This window comes from Narcine bancroftii, chromosome 9 (assembly GCF_036971445.1).
Source record: "Narcine bancroftii isolate sNarBan1 chromosome 9, sNarBan1.hap1, whole genome shotgun sequence".
NCBI classification, from domain to species: Eukaryota; Metazoa; Chordata; class Chondrichthyes; order Torpediniformes; family Narcinidae; genus Narcine; species Narcine bancroftii.
This window is the reverse complement of record NC_091477.1, coordinates 69729835-69754367: the sequence shown is the minus strand read 5'-3', so window position 1 is coordinate 69754367 and position 24533 is coordinate 69729835. Positions and strand designations below refer to the sequence as shown.

The following is a 24533-nucleotide window of genomic DNA, read 5'->3' as shown; positions in this document are numbered from 1 at the left end:
AAATTAATGTTAAGCTGCAGCTTCAGACATTAATTATCTCCTGGCATCTGCCGATCAGGGTAAACACAAGGACTGCAGATGCTGGAATCTTGATTAAACACTGAGAAGATGGAAGGACCCAATGGGACAGGCAACGCTCACGGAAAGAAACAGTTAGTCAATATTTTGGGTCAGGACCTGAGAATGGTGGGAATTGGGGACAGCAAGCACAGAAGTGGGGGTTTGCGGAGGGACAAAAAAGACTGTAAAATAGTGGGAGAGATGGAGAGTGTTAGTGAGAGGTGGAGAGAGGAAGGGCGGATAAAGTTAGATAGTTGGAGAGAGGGGGTTGATCGAGATAGGTTGGTGGAGAGAGGTATGGACGGAGAGACGGTGGTTGCGGAGAAATGTGGAGACGGAGAGGTGAAGAGAGGCAGGAAGAGGTGGATAGAGATAGGTAGTTGGAGGTAGGGAGGTGGAGAGACAGGCAGGGAGGTAGAGATAGGTGGAGAGTTGGCAAATTTGTAGATGGCATTTGTATTGTGCCGAGCCACACAGTCATGGTATGGGAATGGAGTTGGGATCTTGAAGAAGGTAGACAGAGATATGAAGGAAAGAGAGAGACTGGGTTGAGGGCAAATGGATATTGATGTTGTCTGCCGAGATGAAATATAAGGTGTTGTTTTTTGGGTTTTTTTTTGGACGTTTAGCACTATAACAGGCCAATTCGGCCCTATGAGTCCATGCCCCCAATTTACACCCCATTAACTTACACCCCAGTAATTTGTGGGTAGCCTCAATTTGGCAGTATATGAAGCCATGGACAGACATATTATGTGGGAATAGAGTGTGGAATTAGAGTGGTTGGCCACCGTTAGATCCTCGGAATTAAAAATCGGATTAGAGTAGCATCAGTGGAAATGGGTGCTCGACAGCCAGTGCAGACTCAGTGGAAGGCCTTTTCCTATGCTCTACCTCAGAGGTGCACCAAAGAAAAGGTACAAGGACTGCCTAAAGAAATCTCTTGGTGCCTGCCACATTGACCACCGCCAGTGGGCTGATATCGCCTCAAACCGTGCATCTTGGCGCCTCACAGTTTGGCGGGCAGCAACCTCCTTTGAAGAAGACCGCAGAGCCCACCTCACCGACAAAAGGCAAAGGAGGAAAAACCCAACACCCAACCCCAACCAACCAATTTTCCGCTGCAACCGTGTCTGCCTGTCCCGCATCGGACTTGTCAGCCACAAACGAGCCTGCAGCTGACGTGGACTTTTACCCTCTCCATAAATCTTCGTCCGCGAAGCCAAGCCAAAGACCTCTCTGTAATCCTCTGAGTGATTCTTACTTCATTGCACAGAAGAGGCCATTCAGCCCCTTGGGTTCATGCCTGCCTTCAGCAGAGCAATCCCATCAGTGTCATTTGCTCTCCTAAACTGTCACCTAAAATGTATCCCTTTAACATGGGTTAACATAGTTTCTGCAAAGTTCACAAATGATGCCTTTAATACATCACCAGTCACAGTGCTGTGAATTTTTAGTCTGTATTTACTCTGCAATCTCAATGCAGTTGGATATTTACGCAGCAAGTCAAATACTTCACACCCATTTCTGCTGTGCAATCAATCATTGACCCACCCAAGAGACGATAATGAAAGCAAGTGGTATTGGAAGCACTGGGATTGAAAGCAAGTGGGAAATTGGACACTTCCTGCTGGGATGTAACAAGCCTCGGGGTCTATACGCAGCAAGTCAAATACTTCACACCCATTTCTGCTGTGCAATCAATCATTGACCCACCCAAGAGACGATAATGAAAGCAAGTGGTATTGGAAGCACTGGGATTGAAAGCAAGTGGGAAATTGGACACTTCCTGCTGGGATGTAACAAGCCTCGGGGTCTACACTGGGGTTTTCAAGTGACTTACTTACCAAACACCAAAATGCTGAAGGATCTCAGCCAGTTTTTTTCAGCATCCATAATAAGCAAAGATATATTGCTGGCGTTTCAGACCTGAGCCCTTCTTCAAGGACAGTATTCCTCACCTACCATCCCACTAACTTCCGTGTCCAACACATCCTCCTCCACCATTTCTGCCACCTACTATGCAATCCCACTAGACACACATTCCCCTCTCTGCCTTCCACGGGGACTGATCCCTCACCACTCCCTTGTCCACTTGCGCCCACACCTCATCCCTCTGCACCATTCAAGGCCCCAATCAGCCCCTCCAAGTGAAGCATCATTTCACTTGTGAATCTGCAGGGGTCTACTGCATTCTACTGCTCCTGTTGTGGTCTCCTCTACATTAGAGAGACTGGCCACAGACTAGGGAATTGCTTCATTGAGCACTTTGGCTCTGTTTTCCGCAGTAGCGTGGATCTCCCAGTGACCACCCATTTCAATTCCCCATCCCGTTCCTTTGCTGACGTGTTTGTTCATGGTCTCATATGCTGCGAGACTGAGACCACATGGACTTTGGAGGACAACACCCGACTGGGCACCCTCCAATCAGATGGTGTTAATAATGACCTGTCTTTCATTAACCCCCCCCCCCACTTCTTCCCCTGTCTCCTTCCCCCAGCTCTGTCTGTCTCCTTCCGCACAAACATGATAAATTATTACCTCATCCTTTCTCATATCCCATTAACACCTTTTGTTGGTCTGAATTCCTCCCCCAGCCATCATTGACTGAGCCCTTGAAGAAGGACTCAATCCTGAAATGCTGGCAATATACCTTTGGTTTTTATGGACGCTGTAAAGACCGGCTGAGTTCCTTCAGCATTTCGGTGCGTTTTCAGTACAATCACAGTGTTTGCAGATTTTTGTGTTTTACTGCTTTCCTGAGCGCTGATTATGAGCTGATTACCATTGTTTGTTGTGCAGAGACAGTAGGGAGTGATAGATTCATTATTGGAGAAAGTTTGGACACACATGTCTTAAATTGAAGTTAAGTGCTTGGGCCCAAGCTAGACAAATCTGTGTATTATATATATGATGAGAGAGCATTATCAATGGACAAGCATGAGGATTTGAGTGTTCGATGAATTATCATTAAAAATTATTGGATGGTTACAAAGACTAATAGGCCAAGTGCAGATTCGGGGCCATTCAATGGAGCATCTAGCCTCTGTCCACAATGGCCACCTTGAGCTCCCAGATGAATAGCAGTTTAGCTCCCCTTCTTATCCCCACATCAACCTGCCTGTCCTGGGCCTTTTCCACTGACAGACTGAGGCCCTACATAAACTAGAGGGACATTACCTCATGTTCCGCCTGCCAATCTACAACCCACTGGTATGAACATAGAATTATCCACTTTCAAGTCCCCTCTCACTTCTTCCAAAGTACTTCCATTCTTCCCTCTTTCCCCTTCCCTTCCCTCACCACTTTTGTCCCCTTGCCCACTCACCCCCACCCAGTCTCCCATCCTTTCTCATCCCCCGTCACTCTTTCATTCCTTCCTCTTCCATCCATACTTCTCTCTTTGGATTACTCCTGCCCCCCTCCCCCCCTGCCCCTTTGGTCCCTGGTCTCTCATCGCACCACTATTGTCACCTTCTCTTTATATCAGATTGTAGCTCTGGGAGCCTCTGACCCAACCTATCTCCTGCCCCACCCTGTGTGACTCATCTTCCCTTAACCTCACCCCTTTTGCTTGTCTTGATTCTCACTCCCTCCATTTGGCATCTGTCAGTCAAATGCTCTGTCCATCATCCTTCACCTCTCTCTGGTTCCCCAAACCACCACTGGCCCCTGTCCAACCCCTCCCACTCTGACCCATTATACTGCCTCTTTATACTCTCAGTCCCGATGAAGGGTTCTAACCCAAAACTGATGCTGGTCGACCCACTGAGATCCTCCAGCAGTTGGTTGTTCCAGATTCTACCATTTTGTGTGTCTCAAGGCTAATAAAAGTTTGCCTTCATCCAATGTGGCTGAAATCACAAAAGGAGTGGCAAACAAACCAATGAAGTGGCACATTTTGATTTAGGCATTGAAGATGGAGGTGGGACCAGATCAGGTGGGACTAAGGTGTTAGGAGAGATTTCACCAAACTTATGCAATATCCCCTTGAGCTCTACAGGTATAGTGCTGACCTGTTTGAAACATAAACAGATTCAATAGGACGTTAGAGTGATTTGGTCAAGAAATCTACTACAGCATCAGTGACCTAGGTTTGTACTCACTGCTGTCTGTAAGGAGTTTGTACGTTCTCCCTGTGACCTGTATGGGTTTCCTCTGGGTGCTCGGGTTTCCTCCCACATTCCATGTTTCCTCCCAAGATGGGGTTAATTGCTGACTTGTCACACAGGGGTATTTAGGTGGTGCTGGCTTGTGGGCCAGAAGGGCCTGTTACTATGCTGTATCTCCAAGTTAAACTCAAGACCGGAGCAAGGCTGATATAAGCAACATCAGGAAATTTCTGGTCAATCAGTGAGGTAGGACTTCCCCTGGGAGCTAATGATGACTGAGTTTATGGATAACTTTCCTCAAACCAAGAATATATAGCAAAGGTGGCCTATGGGACTGAGATAATTATTCTGTTTGGAAAGAACCCTTCAGCCTGCCAAATCCACACCAAACCTCAAGAAGAGGTCAGGTGCAACAGGAATACAGGCCCTTTGGCCCAACCTGTCTGTGTTGACTGAGTCAGTTCCATTTGCCTATGATCAGCCCATATCCCTCTAACTTTTTCCTATGTTTAGCCCTGTGTTTTGAACATGACTACTTCTACCACTTACCTTGGCAGGTTGTTTCATTCACCCACCCCCTCTGTGTGAAGGAGGTGCTCCTCAGATCCTTTTTAAATTTTTCCTCTCTCACCTGAATTCTCTTCCCTCTAGTTTTAGATCGTAATATCATTTTTTCTCTACCTCTTGTGATGTTGTAAACCTCTTTACGAACCCCATTATCCTCCTACATTCCAGGGAGAAAAGTTCCAGCCTGTCTAGGCTCTCCTTATAATTCAAGCATACTAGTCCTGGTAACATTCTTGTGAATCTTTTCTGAATTCTTTCCAACTTAATGGTATCGTTCCTATAGCTGGGGCACCAACACAGTGCACAATACTCTGAATGTGGTCTCACCAACATTGTATGCGCCCATAACGACTTAACTGCTTCAGAATTCAATGCTGTGAAGGCAAGTGTGTCAAACACCTTCTTCACCACCCTGTCACCATTTTAATGGTACCATGTACCTGAACCCCTCAGTCTGTTCACCCTACAACACACCCCAGGTCCCTACCATTCACCCTGTAAATACTGCCTCAGTTTGCCCTACCTAAGTGCACACCTCAAGCTTGTCCAAGTTAAATTCCATCTGCTATCTCTTGGCCCATTTTCAAAATTCCTCTGGATCCTGTTGTAATCTTTGATAACCTTGTTCACCTCCACTGTCCACGTACTTACTAACCATGTGTTGCTGCATTGTCATCCAAGTCGTTAAAGCAGATGATGGACACAGTACCAATCCCCGCATCACACCACTGTCCCAGGCTTCCATTCTGAACTACAACCCTCCACTACTGCCACTAAGTCAGTTCTTTTCTCAGCTGGCCAGTTCGCCTGGATCCTGCAGTACATTCATCCCAAGACATTCTCATCAACCCCACCTTAGGATATTCCCACTCACCTGCACACTAGGAACAGATTACAGCAACCCCTCCCACTCCCTTTGGCCTCTCCTGCCTACTGTCCAGAACTAAATGACCATGGTATGCTGGGCTTCATTAGTCAGGGGATTGAGCTTCAGCTCTACAATATTAATCTCTGGTGAGACCACACTTGCAGTATTGTGTTCAGTTCTGGTTACCTCATTACAGGAAGGATGTGGAAGCAACGGAGAGGGTGCAGAGGAGATTTACCAGGACGTTGCCTGGATTGGAACATATGTCTTATGAAACAAGGTTAGCAGAGCTGGGGCTTTTCTCTTTGGAGTATAGAAGGATGAGAGGTGATTTAATAGAAGTCTACCATATTATGAGAGACATAGATAAGGTAGACAAGCCAGCACATTTTCCCAGGGCAGGAGTAGCAAATACCAGAGGACATCTGTATAAAATGAAGGGAAGAAAGTGTATGGGAGACATCATGGGAAAGTTTTTTACACAGAGAGTTGTGGATGCCTGGAATCCATTGGCAGGGGTGGTGGTGGAGGCTGGAACAATAGGGGTATTTAAGAGACTCTTGGATGAAAGAAAAATAGAGGGTTATGGGGTAGGGAGGGTTTAGTTTTCTTTTAGGTCAGCCGAAGGGCCTACACAGTGCAGCAATTTTCTATCTTCTATGATCTAAAACAACATCTCCCCCTTTAGTTAAGGTGCGGAACTGAGGCCTTTTGCAATGACATGGATAGACGGATAACTTTATAGAATGTCCAGGCCAACATCATTTTTCCAGTAGACTCCACTACATATAGCCCTGCTGCTGGATGAATTTGTTAATTCACTGCTGTCAGCCTCTCTATTTATTATTTCATTGATTTGTTGTTAATCCCTCTGCAGCAGTAACTGTTGAATGCACTGATATCCATTACTGTATTGATTTATTCATTTGTTGCCTTGCTCATTGCTTCCTTCGTTAATTGATTTGTTGATGCGACTGGTGCTCTATGAAGTTATCAATTCACTTTTGCTCACTAGGTTGTGTGCCTCGCTAGTTGTCAGTCTCCTTTCACTACCTGCCATGAATCAGGGACACTTGAGGAGACAAGGGATTAGTGGAGGAACTTGGCAGCCTCCGTGGCTAGAAACGGTCAGTTAATATTCTGGCTTGGAACCCCATCAAGACTGGAGGGAAGGGGCTGATATTATGTATATAAAGTGGGAATTAAGCTATGAGAGGAGGCAAAAGGTTGGAAGGGAGGTGGGAAAACTCTTGATGAGGTTTGGGATGACATCAGAAACCTTGGCAAATTTCTGTGGCGGAAAGTGTGCTGACCGGCTGCATCACCAGTACCGGATCACCAGTACCCCTGAGTGTAAAGCCCTGCAAAAGGTAATGGACACAACCCAGGACATCACAGGCAAAATGCTCCCCACTACTGAGAACATCTACAGGGCACACTACCGTTGGAGAGCAGCAGCAATCATCAAAGATCCACACCACCCAGCACACTCTCTGTTCTCGCTGCTGTCATTAGGAAAGAGGTATCGGTACCAAAAGACTCGTACCACCAGGTTCAGGAACAGCTGCTACCCCTCCACCATCAGACTCCTCAATAACAAACTCAGACACTCACTTGTGCATTTTAATGTTTGTTTTTATCCCCTCTCTGCATTGCATGTTGTTTATAGTTCTTTATTTGTTTACATGTGTACACTGTGTACAGTTTTTTTTGTACTACCAATAAGTGATAATTCTGCCTCGCCCGCAGGAAAAAGGATCTCAGGGTTGTATGTGATGTCATATATGTACTCTGACAATAAATCTGAAATCAATCACCTGCTGGCGAAGTCAGTGATGGTCTGGGAGATAATATGATGGTTGATGCTTCTCCAACGCCTTTGTCAATGCAGCCTGACCTGCTGAGTTCCTCCAGCAATTCTTAGTATATTTCCCCTTGCTTCTTTCCCCCTTTATACTATCACCCCCTTCCCTTTCACCTTCATAAAGGTTCCAGACTGATCATTTCTACCCACGGATGATGTCTGACCTGCTGAGTTCCTTTTAGGTCAGCATAACACCATGGGCCGAAGGGCCTACACTATGGAGCAATTTTCTATGTTCTAAAAAGGGAGGCATACATTAGATATAAGAAGCATGGAGTTAAGGAGATGTTTGAAAGATACATTGAATGTAAGAGGAATCTTAAGAGAGGAATTAGGAAAGCTAAAAGAAGGTACGAGGAAACTATGGCAACCAGGGTGAAAACTAATCCAAAAGAGTTCTACAAATATGTTAATGGTAAAAGGAAAGCTAGAGACAAAATTGGTCCCTTAGAGAATCAGAGCGGAAAACTGTGTGTGGAGCCTAGAGAAATGGGGGAGATATTGAACAGTTTCTTTTCTTCGGTATTCACTAAGGAGAAGGATATTGGGAGATGTGAGATTAAAAAAAGCAAATTGGGTAAATATGGGGAATATAGAGATTACAAAAGATGTAGTTTTAGGGCTTTTGAAGAATATAAAGGTGGATAAGTCTCCGGGACCAGACGGAATCTTCCCCAGGACATTGAGAGAAGTGAAGGAGGAAATAGCAGAGGCTCTGGCGGTAATGTTCCAAATGTCATTCGATATGGGGATAGTGCCGGAGGATTGGCGCATTGCGCATGTGGTTCCGTTATTTAAAAAGGGTTCAAGGAGGAAGCCTGGCAACTATCGGCATGTAAGTTTGACGTCTGTGGTAGGTAAATTAATGGAGAAAATTCTTAGAGATAGTACTTATAAACATCTGGATAGACAGGGTCTGATCAGGAGCACTCAACATGGATTTGTGGGAGGAAGGTCATGTTTGACCAATCTGATTGAATTTTTTGAAGAGTTGACTAGGAATGTGGATGAGGGTAGCGCAGTGGATGTTGTCTATATGGACTTCAGTAAAGCCTTCGATAAGGTACCACATGGAAGGTTAGTTAAGAAGGTGCAGTCTTTAGGTATAAATTTTGAGATAGTCAAATGGATTGAACATTGGCTGAAAGGGAGAGGCCAGAGAGTGGTAGTGGATAATTGTCTGTCAGGTTGGAGGCCGGTGACCAGTGGTGTGCCTCAAGGATCTGTATTGGGCCCATTGTTGTTCGTTATATACATTAATGATCTAGATGATGGGGTGGTAAATTGGATTAGTAAATATGCAGACGATACTAAGATAGGTGGAATAGTGGATAATGAAGAAGGTTTTCAAGGATTGCAGAGGGATTTGGGCTGCTTAGAAAAGTGGGCTGAAAAATGGCAGATGGAATTTAATGCTGATAAGTGTGAGGTGCTTCATTTTGGTAAGAAGAATCAGAACAGGACATACGTGGTAAATGGGAGAGCATTGATGAATACAGAAGAGCAGAAAGATTTAGGAGTAACGGTACATCGTTCCCTGAAGGTAGAAACTCATGTGAATAGGGTGGTGAAGAAGGCTTTTAGTATGCTGGCCTTTATCAATCATTGCATGGAATATAGGAGTTGGGAGGTGATGTTGAGACTGTATAAGACGTTGGTGCGGCCTAATTTGGAGTTCTGTGTGCAGTTCTGGTCGCCTAATTATAGGAAGGATATAAACAGAGTGGAGAGAGTGCAGAGAAGGTTTACCAGAATGTTACCTGGGTTTAAGCATCTAGAGTATAGGGAGAGATTGGACAGATTAGGTCTTTATTCTTTGGAGCGTAGAAGGTTGAGAGGGGATTTGATAGAAGTATTTAAGATTATGAAAGGGATAGACAGAGTGGATGTGGATAGACTATTTCCGTTAAGAGGAGGAAAGATTAAAACAAGAGGACATGAATTAAGAATTAAGGGGCAGAGGTTTAGAGGTAACATGAGGGGGAACTTCTTTACTCAGAGAGTGGTAGACGTGTGGAATGAGCTTCCGGGCGAAATAGTGGCGGCGGAGTCAATTGTAAAGAAGATGGAGGGTTATGGGCATCGTGCAGGGAGGTGGGACTAGAGTGGGGTGTTTGGTTCAGTGCGGACTCGAAGGGCCTAATGGCCTGTTTCCATGCTGTAAATTGTTATGTTATGTTATGATCTAAATCAACATCTCCCCCTTTAGTTAAGATGTGGAACTGAGGCCTTTTGCAATGACGCAGATGGATACTAAGCATTCCCTGGATAACTTTCGAGTGTCCAGGCCCACATCATTCTCCCAGTAGACTTTGTCTGCTCAAGGTTCCAGCTTTGGTGTTTCCTCATGGACCTGTGTGGTTTATGTATGAATCGATGTGTTCATGTCAAAAACCAAAATACCTTTGTGTTCTGATTTAAGCTTTAGCTTTATTCTGATGTTCATGGGAGATTTGGGTGTGCTGTGGAATATTCTATCAGACTCTACAGTGCACTGTGGAAAGTATTCTGACAGGTTGCATCAATACTTGGTTTGGCAATTCAAGTTCCAAGGAATGCAAAAAGGCTGCAGAAGGTAGGGAACGTAGAAGGGCCGATCACAGGCTCTGACCTCCCATCCGTTGCAGACATCTATATGAGGAGGCAGGCAACATTATAAAGGACCCCCATTCCTCATTTCCCTGTTACCTTCAGGCAGAAGGCACAAAAAACTGAAAACCAGCTCGCCGAGGATCAAGACCAGTTTCTTTCCAACAGCTATCAGGGTCTTGAACCTCCTCTTGTTTCAATAATCATGGACTGACTGTACTATGGCAAATCACTTTTTTTGCACAAGGATTACTGTGAATATTTGTTATCTCCCTTATGTATTTATTGCCTCTTTGAATTTAATTTAAATAGTTTATTATTATAGTTTTTCATTACAAACATGCCTGTTTAGCTGCTGCACGTGAGTTGGCGCTCTTGTACATTGTACAATGTGTATGACAAAAGCTCATTATCATCCATTGTTTGAAGACCCAAGTCAAACCCTTTTCTTTGGTCTCACAAGTGGGGTTTCAAGGGATGTTAGTCACACTTTATCACTTTGGAAGTTTTCTATGTCAAGTGTTAAGGGAAGGAAAAGTAATTAGCCTTTAATTTTCCTTTACCTTTTGATGTGCCTTACTATGTTGCAAAAAAAGGTGAAAGGAATCAATGCATTGATGGATATCAGTGTATTTAGCAATTACTGAGTTCCAGGCTTAACAAGAAGTGAATAAATTACTGGAGAAGCAGGGGACTGTGAACTGATAAACCCATTGAAGCAGCAGGACTGTGACAGAGAGAATTGTTTTATTGCATTATTGTGTGCGTGTCTAACTGGCAAGGCCAGAAGGTGGGTTGTGAGGGAGGGAAGGGTTAGATTTTACTTCTTACGGATGCTGTGTGACCTGCTGTGTTTCTCCAGCACACTAGTGTACTGCACTAGACTCTAGAGACTGCAGATTTTTTTGTTTACCTAGCACGGTTAGCGTAATGGCTAGTGCAGCGCTGTTAAAGCGCTTCAGAGGCACTGATTGTCCATGGATTCACCTTCAGTGCTCCTGCTGCCTCTGCAGCCACACAGACTTCTTTTCAGTCCATTGGCAACCTGAGCTCCAGGTCCAAACCTCCAATATGAACAGGAAGGTTTCAGCGCCCGAGGCCTTTCGGGCAACCCTTCTTGTCTCAGCACCCACTCGAATCCTAGATCTGGTTCCCATGAGCCATTCTCCAGCAGCCTTTGTGGTCATTCAACAGCAAGTCGCCAGCATCCTATGCAAATCCTTCAACTGCAAATCACCAGTAGCCTGCAGCCAGTGTGGGTACTTCAACTGCTGGGCCCCTTGCTGCTCCGATGCAGTAGTCACCTTCCCTGCCTTCTCTTTCTTAATGGGGGTTATTCTCCCTGTTTCCGGTGCCCTGCACCAGACTGCTGCTCTTCCAGATTCTGCAACCCATCGTGGTACGCTGCTCAGCACAGGCACTGCCATCTTGGGCATAGACTTCAGTGGTTGCAGGATTAAAAAATTAACACCAGCCGCTCCTTTAACAGACTGTTTAATGACCGTATGGAACTGTCCTCATTAGGACCAGGCAGTAGGCCCATGCGGAGCAGCATGTTTCCTCCACTCCCCACTCTCCTGGGTCCAGACCAGCAGCAGTGCTCTGGCTCTGGCTGCTTGAAAGTGGCAAAGTAGGTAGGGTGGTAAAGAAGGTGTATGGCATGCTTCTTTCATTGGGCAGGGCACTGAGTGGAAGAGCAAGGAAGTCATGTTGCAGCTACATGCATACTGGTTCCATACTGGTCCCCCATTGAGAGAAGGATGAGAAGACTTTGGAAACTGTGCAGAAGAGATTTACCAGGATGTGGCCTGGATTAGATAGTATGATACAGTGGTTCTCAACCTTTTTCTTTCCACTTGCATACCACTGTAAGTAATCCCTATGCCATCGGTGCTCTGTGATTAGTAAGAGATTGCTTAAGGTGGGATGTGAGTGGGAAGGGAAGGTTGAGAATCACTGCTCTGGACCCAATTGTTACTCAAATATTTTGCTTGAGAACAATTGTCATTGGCCCATTTCCTTTGGAGTTATGAAACCGTGCACATAACGAGTCAATGAGGTACGATTAAAACAGTGGTTTTCAAACTTTTTCTTTCTACCCACATCCCACCTTAAGTGATCATTGGAGCACCAATGGCATAAGGAATATTTAAAGTGGTATGTGAGTGGAAAGGAAAAGGTTGAGAACTACTGCCCTAAACTGAAATAAAAATGTCTTTGTACAGGCACATTTCATTTTGTTTCTTCTGACAGGCGGGAGAAAGCTGAAATCATGGTTTCAATCATCACTGAGGTCATTTGAGTTAATCTGAGTTAATCATTAACTGATGCAGGGAGAGGACAAAGGATTAGCCCTTTGCTGCCTTTTGCCTTTCTTTCAGGCAGTGTCAGAGCTACTCAGGGAAATGCAATGCTTTACTGCCTCATTCTCTCGACTGTGCAGAAACTGGAGTTTTTTTTACATTGTAATGGAAGGCGATCCGGCCCATGAAATTTTTCCTACCCCAATCAACATGGGAGAAAAGTGGAGCACTCTGGGAAAACCCATGCAGGTCAAGAGCAAACGTACTAACTCCTTACAGACAGTGGAGATTTGATCCTGGGTCACTGGCAATGTAAACAAAACGGAAGCAGCGTTTATTCTGTTCCTCCTTCAGTGGAGGGAACTGAAAGCATTGTGGCCTTCAAATGATTGCTCCTATTTTCAGCCTTTTATTTTAAATTTGTTCCTGTTATGGAATCTGGACATTGTTGTAAGGCCAGGCATGTATCGTCCAGCCCTTGAGGAGATGGTGGTGAATCACCTCCTTGAACTGCTACAGTACTCCTCATACTGGCTCTGTGCTGGAGTTCCACCTCATAGACTTAGTGCCTTCTGCAAGGAGTTTGTACGTTCTTCCCGAGTCCACATGGATTTCTTCTGGGTGCTCCGGTTTCCTCCCACGTTCCAAAGATGTATGGGGTTAGTAGGTTAATTGATCACATGGGCGCATTGAGGCGACGCGGGCTCATGGGCTGGAAGGGCACGTTTACCGTGCTGTGTCTCTACGAAACTGTGATGGAGAAGGACAGATGATACATTTGTAAGTCAGGGTGGCGTGGGACTTGGAAGGGAAGTTCCAGCCGAAATCTGCCCTTGAAGGCAGCAGTTGTGGGTTTGGGAGGAGCTGGTGGGAGAGAGCTGGGTGTGTGGCTACAGAGAATTTTGTGAACATTATGCACTGGTGGTGGAGGGAGAGAGTGTTTGCACTTGATCAACTTGCTTTGTGAAGGAGAATATATATTTTTAAGATTCAGTGTGACATCATGTGTACACAGCTTGCAGTGAAAAACCTGCCTTTGCTTGCTCTGCAAAGGCAGTGTTAACAAGCCCTGGCGCTATATTTAGGAGAAGGAAAAGATGCCACAAACAGTCCCTTCAGAAATATCGAATGGACTTGGATCCCGTCACCTTTTCTGATTGTACTTACTGTCACTGCCCTACATGTTGTTTTGTGCTGAATCCAAGTTCAACAACCTGTGTGAAACTGCAGCTCATATCCCTATAGCTGGGCCATACCAGCTCGACCCCTGGCTCCGATACCCTGAAGCGCTTGGTTGCTGTCCTTGGAGGCCTTTCTACTTCCATCACGCCGTCATGAGTCCTGAACCAGGTTCCCTGGTCCCCAGAAGTGGGCAGCCTGCGGCCTGGTGCGAGCCCTGACCTGGAGCCAGCCTGATCTTTCCTCAACCTGGCATGGCCCCCAGATACTTCTCCACCCACAGTATTTCTGCTCCTGGGGATCGGAGGGCTCCTTCTCCTCAGAATTCCCCAATACCATCTCCTGCACATCCACCATCTCGCAAGCCTCCAATGTTTTCCAGCTTCTAATTCAATAACAGGCCCCTTCCGCCTACAAGCCCATGCCACCCAAATACACCCATGTGACCAATTAACCTGCTAACCTCATATGTGTTTGGAATGTGGGGGAATCTGGAGCACCTAGATGAAACCCACACAGACACAGGGAGAATGTACAAACTCCTTACAGACAGTGCCAGATTTGTAACCAAGTTACTGGCGCTGTAATAGCGTTACCAAGCAATGGCCATTTGCCATTGTAATCCAACCTCCAAAAGGAGCAAGGCCAAATTATTATATTTTCACAAACTCCTTAAACCTCTGATCTTCCTGAAGCGTCTTGAGTACCACATTCATCCAAGCTACTTGCAAACATTCCATTGCACCCCTGACTTGTAAATGGTGGAAGGACTTTGGGATGACAGGAGGTGGGAAACATGTTACAGGATATTGAGCTCTTGTGGACCCAGTCGTCACGTAGTCTATCCAGTAGTGCATCTGCTCATTTGCGATCCTCAGGATGTTGCTGGTGGGGACTCATTGACTATCATCATGGCTTGGCTTCGTGAACAAAGATTTAGGAAGGATCATAGACATGGGCATGTCGTTCGAGCCTGCACAATGCATTTTTTAGGTGGAGTGCAGTGTGTGCAGTAGTGTCCCCAGCCTTTACACCCAAGGTTTATCTGTCACAGCCTAGCAAGCTGGGACAGTGACAGCCAGGTCCTCCGGTCATAGATGTTACGTCAGGGTGTCCTTCTCCAAGATGGATGGCCCGATAAGACGAACGAGCCCCATCTGCCTGGGTTTGAAATTGAGTTTTCCTTGTCTTACGTTGGCTGGCAACCAAGGCTAACGAGCCCAGCCGACCCATCCAGTTATACCGTCAGACACTCAGTCACGCCATGATGTAGCAAACTCAATAAAAATTGGGGACACCAACAAGAAGGTGTTGCTACGGATGCAGCAATGTAGGAGAGGCCATTTTCAGTGACCTCCTGTCTGGAAAGCTAGACAGTGGCCATACAGAGGTCACACAGTGATCACTATACTGTAAAGCAGTGGTTCTCAACCTTCTTTCCACTCACATACCATTTTAAGTAATCTCTATGCCATTGGTGCTCTGTGATTAGTAAGGGATTGCTTAAGGTGGAATATGAGTGGGAAGGGAATGTTGAGAATCACTGCCCTGGACCCAATTGTTACTGAAATACTTGCTTGAGAAAAATTGTCATTGGCCCATTTCCTTTGGAGTTATGAAACTGTGCACATAACGTGTCAATAAGGTATGATTAAAGCAGTGGTTTTCAAACATTTTCTTTCCACCCACATCCCACCTTAAGCAATCCCTTACTTAAAGAGCACCTATGGCATAGGGAATATTTAAAGTGGTATGAGAGTGGAAGGAAAAAGGTTGACAACCATTGCTGTAGAGTGACATTATTAGCCAGATTGGATTAGTTGAAATAAAACAGTACAAAAGAACTCCATTAATCTGGCAAATTCAGATGATAATGATGTGAAACATGAAAATCTATAGACACCGTGATTGAAGAATAAACACAATGCTGGAGAAACTCATCAGGTCAAACAGCGTATTTTATATAGCAAAGATAAATATGCATAACCAACGTTTTGGGCTTGAACCCTTCATCATGATAGAAGTTTATTGTCATACACATTGCACAATGTACATATGCAGCAAAATTCTTACTTGCTGCAGTTGAACAGGAAAGTTGCAAAATAAAACAACCGAAAGCAACAACATGCAACTTTGGAGTAGTTTGGCTAATGTAACAGGACAATGCCAGTGAACTGAATTCAAAACCAGTGCTGTCCGTAAGGAGTTTTCACGAATTTCCCATGTCTGGGTGGGATTTTCTCCAAGTGTTCCGGTTTACTCCAAAAATATAGTTCAGTTGTTGTATTTGGGGGGACACGGGCTGATGGCCAGAAGGGCCTTTTACAGTACTGTATGTCTGTCAGTGGTTCTCAAGCCTTTTTCTTTCCACTCACATGCCTTTTTAAGTAATCCCTATGCCATTGGGGCTCTGTGATTAGTAAGGGGTTGCTTAAGGAGGGGTGTGAGTGGGAAGGGAAGGTTGAGAATCACTGCTCTAGACCCAATTGTTACTGAAATATTTTGCTTGAGAACAATTGTCATGGAGTTATGAAACCGTGCACGTATCGAGCCAATTAGAGACGATTAAAACAGTGGTTTTCAAACTTTTTATTTCCACCCATATACCACTTTAAGCAATCCCTTACTAATCACAGAGCATCTATGGCATAGGGAATACTTAAAAGTGGTATGTGAGTGGAAAGAAAAAAGTTGAGAACCTCTGATTTAAATTAATAAACTGAATACTTAATTGAATTAAAAAGACAAAAATACAGAAAAATTGATAAATAATGAATAGTTACAGTCATCCTTGTAAAATAAATAGTGACAGATCGTCCTTCTGTGGATCAGAACTACACCTGATTAGTGTAGCATTTAAGTGCATGGAAATAAACTGTTCTTGAACCTCAAGGTGCTGGTCTTCAGGCTTCAGTACCTTCTGCCTGAAGATAGCAGTGAGAAGAGGTTGTGACCAGGGTGATGGGGGTCCTTCATGATGTTTGCAATGGATTTAGGGAGTTTGGTCAATGATACCAGGCAAATATATGAATTGGGCCCTGATGAGTGGGCTTGGTGAGACTGACCCTTACTGTGTGTGAGAAGGGAGAAGCACAGTGGCGACACTAGGGTTGGTGTCACACCCCCCCCCCCACCCCACCCCATGGACTGAGTAACTGAGTGGAAGCCTTTTTTTTAAAAGAAAATCTCCTTTTCCTTTAATTATTACTTCATTCTCAAAAAGTTATTGATACAGGTTCACAAATACAAATTATCACAATATCGGAGCTAAAACACCAGAAAATTTGGCAAAAGCAGCAACTATAAAAAAAATACCAGCAGCTGCGAAAACAACAGCGCATGGTTGTGGCGCGTACAGATGAAACCATGTGATTAAAAGCATCATTGTCATTGGGTAGCAATGACAGCATTAGAAGGTTCAAAAAGTAAATTAGCCTAGAGTTTTAGCCTAGTTGGTGTATTAATACATGTAAGCTGGGCTTATGAAAAATGTTTTTGTTGTTATAACTAACGACAGGGATACTTTTGTTTAAAAAATTGAATTTCTGCTGAAATACGGCACAAATATTTTGTAGACAGTCATTTTGTGGTAACCCCCTCTGATAGTGACGCCAGTGGAAAGGCATGGGCCCAGAGAGTGCAAGGGAACATGGGAATCTGATTTAGGGTGAGAGGGAAGGGCCAATAAAGGTAAGTAAAGCATCAGATTTCTGAATATTCAGGCTGTGAATTTTGAGAGATTTACTTTATCTGTAAAGAAAACAGAACATGGCAAAATGTTCAGTCTGTCAGACAATAGCTGTGGAACTGAGTCAATGCTCCAGGCAAGACCCTTTGCATTGGAAGCTCGGTGGTGCCTGGCCTGCTGAGAATCTCCAGCATTTTCTGTATTCAATATATTCAAGGTTCAAGCTTCATTTATTGACATGTACATAAAAATACACATTTGTCTTCCTCTATTTGCTCTGTAAAGACACACAAAGAGGTGCCAGTAATCCTGTACCTATGTCAGGACGAGAAAGAAAAGCAAATGAGAGTACTTTCAGGGACTCCGAGTGTCTGTGGATCCCACCCTCTCCTCTGATGCTGCCACCTTCTGAGGCCCCGTAGTCTCCGTAGACACACAGCCTGCTCATTCCAGTGGTGAACCTGAGTTCCAGGTGTCCGAGTCACCCTCCTCTGCCCCTGGTTCCCCGCTCCCGAGGCCTTTTGGGAGCCCTGCTCAGACATCCTCAGAAATCCCGGTCCTGACACCCTGGTTCTCACAAACCAGTCTCCAGCAACCCGCAGCCTGATATGAGTCCTTCATCCACGACTCCCTCGCTGGTCCCGTTGTGAGATTGATTCAAGAGTCTGGTAACGGCGGGAAATAATGTGGTGGCACACAATCTCACACTCATGAATCTGCTTCCTGGATGGGATGGCGGGGGCAACGAGGGTGCGACAGGGGTGGGGTGAGTCTTTTCCAAGGCAGCAGTGAATGTAGAAGGAGTGGATGGAGATTCACCAATGTGGCTGACTCTTCACTGTCTCCTCAATCCAGGACGATTCAGAAAGAACAATGAAAGCTGTCATTGCCAGGTTTGGCTGAACGAGTTCAACTTTTCATCAGTGAAATGGTGCTGGGTGCCATTAGCATGGCTACAGATGTGGGTAGGAAATAAAGGCAGATCTGGTTATCTTCTGAGTGTTCTGGATAGAAAACTGAACCAACCTCCTTCCTGTTATAGGGCGGAAAGAGACCAACCTGGTTACTTCACTGAAAAGCAGCAGTTTCGCCACGGTGACAGACATCAGCGACTCCGAACTCAATTTTCCCTGACTCGCTTTGGTCAAGACAAGCCTACCTCTTTGGAGTCACTCCTCCAGTGTTCCTCCTCCCCCCCCGCCCCTCCCACCACCCCTTCCTGGCACCTGTAAGATGTGGTTGATCCTGTGGGTGACTGTGCCAAGAATCACCTTCATGGTCCCACCTGTTACCTTGAACCACCTGGTTGTCAGTGTTGTCAGCATCAGCAGGGCCAACTCTGGGGTCATTCACCAAGATAAGCTCCACCACCAAGGGCTCTTCCCCTTGATCACCTGATACCTTCCCCTCTGCTGACAGGAGACCAAGCACACTCCACCCACAAGAGAACTCACAAGTGGCGGCGTCAGCAGCCTGGGTTCGAACCTGGCACTGCCTGGAAGGAGTTTTGAGACTACCCCGTGTCCTGGGTGCTTCAGTCCCCTCCCAGGTTCCAAAGATGTATGGGGTTAGTTGAATGTGATTGGGTGGCATGGGCTTCAAGGGCCTGAAAGGAGACACCGCATCAAAGCAGCGTTTAAACCAGATCAGCAGGAGCACAAGACGGAGGACCTGGAATAAAGAAGCCTGACACATGTCACTCACGATGCCGTAAGCGTTCAGTATTTAAACAAACTAAATCATCCTGTACCTCAGTAGCTACCCACCGAGTGTTACCCTGGACAGGTGTCACTATTTCCCCTTTTATAGGAGGGGGAGGAGAGAAAAGCTGGAGAGAGAGAGAGAAAAATGAGTACAGGAGTAGGTGAAAAAGAGATGGGAGCAGTGGGATCAGATGGAGGTGGGGTTGAGCAAAAATTAGAGAAGTCATTGCTCATGACACAGGACTGTCTTCTCCTGAGTAGCAATGGGAACATAGCATACATAGTACAGGCCCTTCTGCCCATGATGTTGTCTTGACCTATGTAAACTAACAGTCTCTCCCTACCTCACACAAAAAAACCCCTCTATTATTCTTACATCCATGTGCCTATCTGTCTGTTTTAAATGTCCCTATTGTACCAGCTTTCAGCAGACACCTGACAATGCATTCGAGGCACACACCAGTCGCTGTGTAAAAATCTTACTTCTGATATCTCCCCTAAACTTTCCTCCACCCTCCTTAAACCGATGTCCTCTGGTATTTGCTACTGTTGTCCCAGGAAAAAATGTGCTGGCTGTCCATCCTGTCTCGGCACTTAATATTTCCCTCTGATGAATTACCTCTCCTCCTTAGTCACTCCAAAGAGAAAAGCCCTAGCTCTGTTGTTCATTGGACATGTAGAGAAGTTTTCATAAGTTAGGAGAAGTTATTTCCATTAGTGTTTGCAACCAAAGAACCGTAGAACACTAGATCACAGAAATGGCTGAACTATTCTTCTGCTTGGTCCCATTGACCTGGACCTGGACCATATTCCTCCCATCAATGAACCTATCCAATTTTTTAAAAATGTCAAATCGAGGCTGTATTCACCACTTCAGCTGATAGCTCATTCCACACTGTCACCATTTTCTGTGATGTCACACCCTGTCTTGGGTAAACTTATACCTCTCATTTTGTTCGTTTTAGATTGGTCACAGTGATTGAGCTACCGAAAGAAAATAGACACACACACATCGAGAGCAGTTCAGTTTATACAAGTCTTTATTACTAAATAGCTAGCTGAATTCACACTACAATATGCAAGCCCTTTCCAATTATACTTATCAATGCCTGGAGTGGTCCCAACTGCCAAAGCCAGGCAACGACTGCACACTTGTATAGGTTGTCGGGGCGCTAGTAGCAGCTTCTCTACCTCCCTCGACCGGGACGTTAGCTGGACTCTTGAAGCTCTTCTTGCTGAGAGATGTTGCCACCTCTTGGAGAGTCTCTCACTTCAGCAGTGGGACCATGGCTTATATTACCCAAAAGTTGTTTACTTCAGATCTTATCTCTTTGAACAAATGATTTAATTATCTTCAAGGTCTCCTGACAGTCTGCGACCAACAAAAGAAAACTGTATCTCTGGGCCTCATGGTGGAAGTTGGATAATGTCTACTGATTCATATGCATCCCTGGGCCCCATAGTGTAAATTAGATAATGTCTTCTGATTCTAAAAAACAAACAGGTTCTCAGCCTTGCAGCTGCAGAAGTAAAAAACACAGTTTAAATCTTCCATTACATTCCACCCCTTGGTCACAGGCTGTCAGACACAAGACTTAACAAGCATTTGAGTACAGAAGGAGCGAAAAAGAGAAACTAAAACTATAATAAACACAAAAATAAGCAATAATGCGAGCAACCAACGGAGAATATTGTGGTCCATTCCCCCAAATATACCATTTAACCATGAAAAAAGATTCAAACTATCTTTGTGGGCCACAATACCCAGACACTGAACAGATTTTGAAACATGCTTAACAATATCAGATATATTAGTGGATACATCGGCCGTGTTCCCCTCGGGCAACTCCCTCGGAACGTCCTCGACATTACAAATCCAATTGCTGGCATCAAAGCAGCGTTTAAGCCAGATCAGCAGGAGCACAAGATGGAGGACCTGGAACAAAGAAGCCTGATATATGTCACTCACGATGCCGTAAGCATTCAGTATTTAAACAAACTAAATCATCCTGTCCCTCAGTAGCTACCCACCGAGTGTTACCCTGGACAGGTGTCACTATTTCCCCTTTTACAGGAGGGACACGACCTGATGGTGCCACCCATACCTTTTGTCCGGCATTCTCTGGCTTGGGAATGGGGGGCAATGACTGTTTTTTCTCTGGTACATCATAACAAGAAATTAAATGGTTTAGTCCTTGGATAGTGCTAGCTTGGTCAGCTGTCTTGGTGGGAAAAGCAAAATCCAGGCCTGAAAAGGTGTCAACCATTACTAGGACGTAACATTTACCTATACAGTCTGGCATAGTGAGCTCCCCGTCTTATTCGGCCATGCGGACCAGGAGGAACGGTGCGGGACTTCACAAGCTGGCATGCTGGGCGTGTCCGCACGACCATGCAAACATTGTTCTGATGGATGGGTAAGGCATGTGTACGGGCCCACAGAGCTGAACCCTTCTCTGCAAAATGGCCACTTTGTTCGTGTGCCCATCGAGCCAGGGGGACGGTATTGGCGCGGCTGATAGTGGCAAGCTGATCTGCTACTGCATTATGTTGTCCCTTGTTCGTCGTTGCATTGGTATGGGCGTCAATGTGATATATGGTTATCTCACGATGATGGGAAGCTTCCCACAACAGCTGCCACAACTGTTTGCCCCATACTGCGCGGTCATATACCAGCCAGTCATTCTTTTGCCAATCAGGCATCCATACCACTAGTCCATTAGCCACAGCCCAGGAATCAGTAAACAAGCGAAGAGGATGATCATGGGGGTCTAGTGGTAAAGTGACTGCCTTCAACTCAGCATAGTAACTGGAGCCACCATCCCCCTCCTCTGATAAGTGAGTTCCTGACCTGGGATGGTAAGCCACTGCCTTCCACTTCTGCTTTCCTTGCACCCACCGGCTGCTACCATCAGTATAACAGGCGTCCTTTTGTTCTGCTTTCTGTACCATCTCTTCTATGGCCCCTTGGATCATCACATCATCAATATAATGGTGAATTGAGAGGGAAGGCGATACTGGCACCGTCTCCAAATCACGGGCAATTAGGCTGTGGCAAATAGTGGGAGAGTGTACATAGCTCTGAGGGAGGCAGGTGAAGGTATACTGGCACCCCTTCCAGGTAAGGCGAACTGATCCTGTGAGACCTTGTCTATGAGAATACTGAAGAAGGCATTAGCGAGATCAATAACAGCATACCATGTTCCCGAGTTCCCAGTAGCAATGTTTTCAATAAGAGTAACAATGTCCGGAACTGCCGAAGCCAGAGGTGGGGCATGTTTGTTCAAAGAATGATAGCCAACTGTCATTCTCCAGGAGCCATCTGGCTTCTGGACCAGCCAACCAGGGCTATTAAAGGGCGACGTTGCGGGCCTCACTACCCCTTCTTCTTGCAAAGCATCGATGGTGGCAGTAATCTCTTCCTGCCCCCCAGGGAGGCGATATTATGGAATGCATACTGGTTTCGGTGGGGGGGGGGGAGGCACCATCACAGGATCCCACTTAGCCCGACCCACCACTAGTCTTTTTGTAATAGTCTGAATTCCAAATGCAAATCCCCCTTGGCTAGTATTAAAGGCCGTACCAGCCAACATATTAATACCCAGGATACACTCGTCAATGGCAGCCACCAGGGCATGTAACCATATAGGGGAAGGGCCATCACCCACCGTGGCGTGGACTTTTATTTCCTTCGCCAGGGTGATTGGTCCTTCCATCCCCTCTATTCAAAATGTTGGTCCAGTCCAGAGGTCAGGGTTACACGGAATCACCGAGTGCTCCGCACTGGTATTGACCAAGGCCAAATATTGGCGGTCATTACTCCCATCCCAATGGACTGTTAACGGTATGTAGGGCCGTGGGTCCCCGTGTATCCGCCATATCTCAATGGAGTAGACACGGGGGCCCTGCCCACACCCTCATGCTTTAGTAGGGTTCGGGGGCTTCCAGGCCCACATGCCACTATTATCCATAAGAGCCTTTTTAACCATTTGTTGTACCTCATCACGGGTAACTGGAGCAGGAGAAGCTGGCTCAGTGGGAGCAGCAGTAGGAGCAGAAGGCACAGCTGGGCCAGGAGGACTCAACAGCTGGGGATGATGTTCCCCTGCCTTCCTCTTATAAAGGGCATAAAGGACTGCAGTAGGTTTCCCATCAATATCACTTTTAGATACGTTTAACTTTAACAAGGTCAGAAAAAGGTCCTTTCTTGTCGGTCCCTTATTAGCAGCAGCTCCTCTCCTTTCATCCTGCTTGTCTGATGTAACCTGGGTGGTACGTGAGTGGATTTTACCTCCCAACTCTAATTCTTGAAGCCCAGATAAGGCGTGCACTGCCTCAGACACAGGGTGCCCAATTAGCGGACTAGTTACGGACAGAACCAGTCCCAGTACAGAGGGTTGGGCGGAATGAAACAATCTGGTATGCATTTCGGCTGTGAATATCTCTTCATCAGGGCTCCCCCCTTCCATCTGTTTGGGAAGTCTGCTGCCTTATGGGGCGGGCGTGAACAGCAGATGGAGAGGGCAATATGTTAGGCGTATGCTGAGGAGTATCTGCATTATTACCATGGTCAACATTCCAGATATTCCCGTCCCATTCATCAATTACATCAGGATCGTCGCCATTCCTTATCATGGCATGAATACGATGTGGATGAGGTTCTTCTGCATGCCTTTCTTTATCTGCACTGAGCTGCCGACGGAGTTTAATATTACGGCAGGTCGTTTGGACATGCTTATCCTCCCATTCTTTGGCTTGGTCCTGACTGGTGCGAGCAAACTCGCTCATCATGGAGCAGCGTTGTCGCATGGCTTCTATCTCCTCCTCTAGTTGCTCTCTCTTATCCTGAGATTCTACTTCTTGCTGAACTGATTCTGCTTCACGCTGAACGGAGTGGCGTAAGGATCTGGCCAGCAGCCAAAAACTGTCCATCAGTGTCCCCTTTTTACCAGGAAATTTACTTTCTTGAAGGAGAGTGGCAACCTGCTCTCCCAGAGGTGCACTTGATGGGTCTAACTTCTCATCCCAACTAATGGATGGTCCCAACAAAGACAGGGTATTGGCCAACATGCCAAACCCATCGTCTTTGGAAGTCCATCCTGGAATCAAGAACTGCTCAGGGCTCACCTCTTTCTTTCGGCAAAACATCTTGAGACCAACCCTGCTCGCTGTGCCAATTGTCTTGGGTAAACTTATACCTCTCATTTTTTTCATTTTAGATTGGTCACAGTGTTTGAGCTACCGAAAGAAAATAGACACACACACACACAGAGGAGTTCAGTTTATACAAGTCTTTATTACTAAATAGCTAGCTGAATTCACACTACAATATGCAAGCCCTTTCCAATTATACTTATCAATGCCTGAAGTGGTCCCAACTGCCAAAGCCAGGCAATGACTGCACACTTGTATAGGTTGTCAGGGCACCGGTAGCAGCTTCTCTACCTCCCTCGACCGGGATGTTAGCTGGACTCTTGAAGTTCTTCTTGCTGAGAGATGTTGCCACCTCTTGGAGAGTCTCTCAAGTCAGCAGTGGGACCATGGCTTATATTACAAAAGTTGTTTACTTCAGATCTTATCTCTTTGAACAAATGATTTAA

General features: G+C 45.7%; 1 protein-coding gene across 1 annotated transcript in view; it reads left to right on the top strand.

Moving 5' to 3' along the window:
• Positions 1–24533, top strand: part of LOC138743570 (cilium assembly protein DZIP1L-like) — a 149412-nt gene that overhangs the window by 119066 nt on the left and 5813 nt on the right. The window contains 1 exon segment of the mRNA XM_069899075.1: positions 18273–18940. Within this exon segment, the coding sequence (XP_069755176.1) occupies positions 18273–18364 (92 nt within the window). The 3' untranslated portion in view covers positions 18365–18940.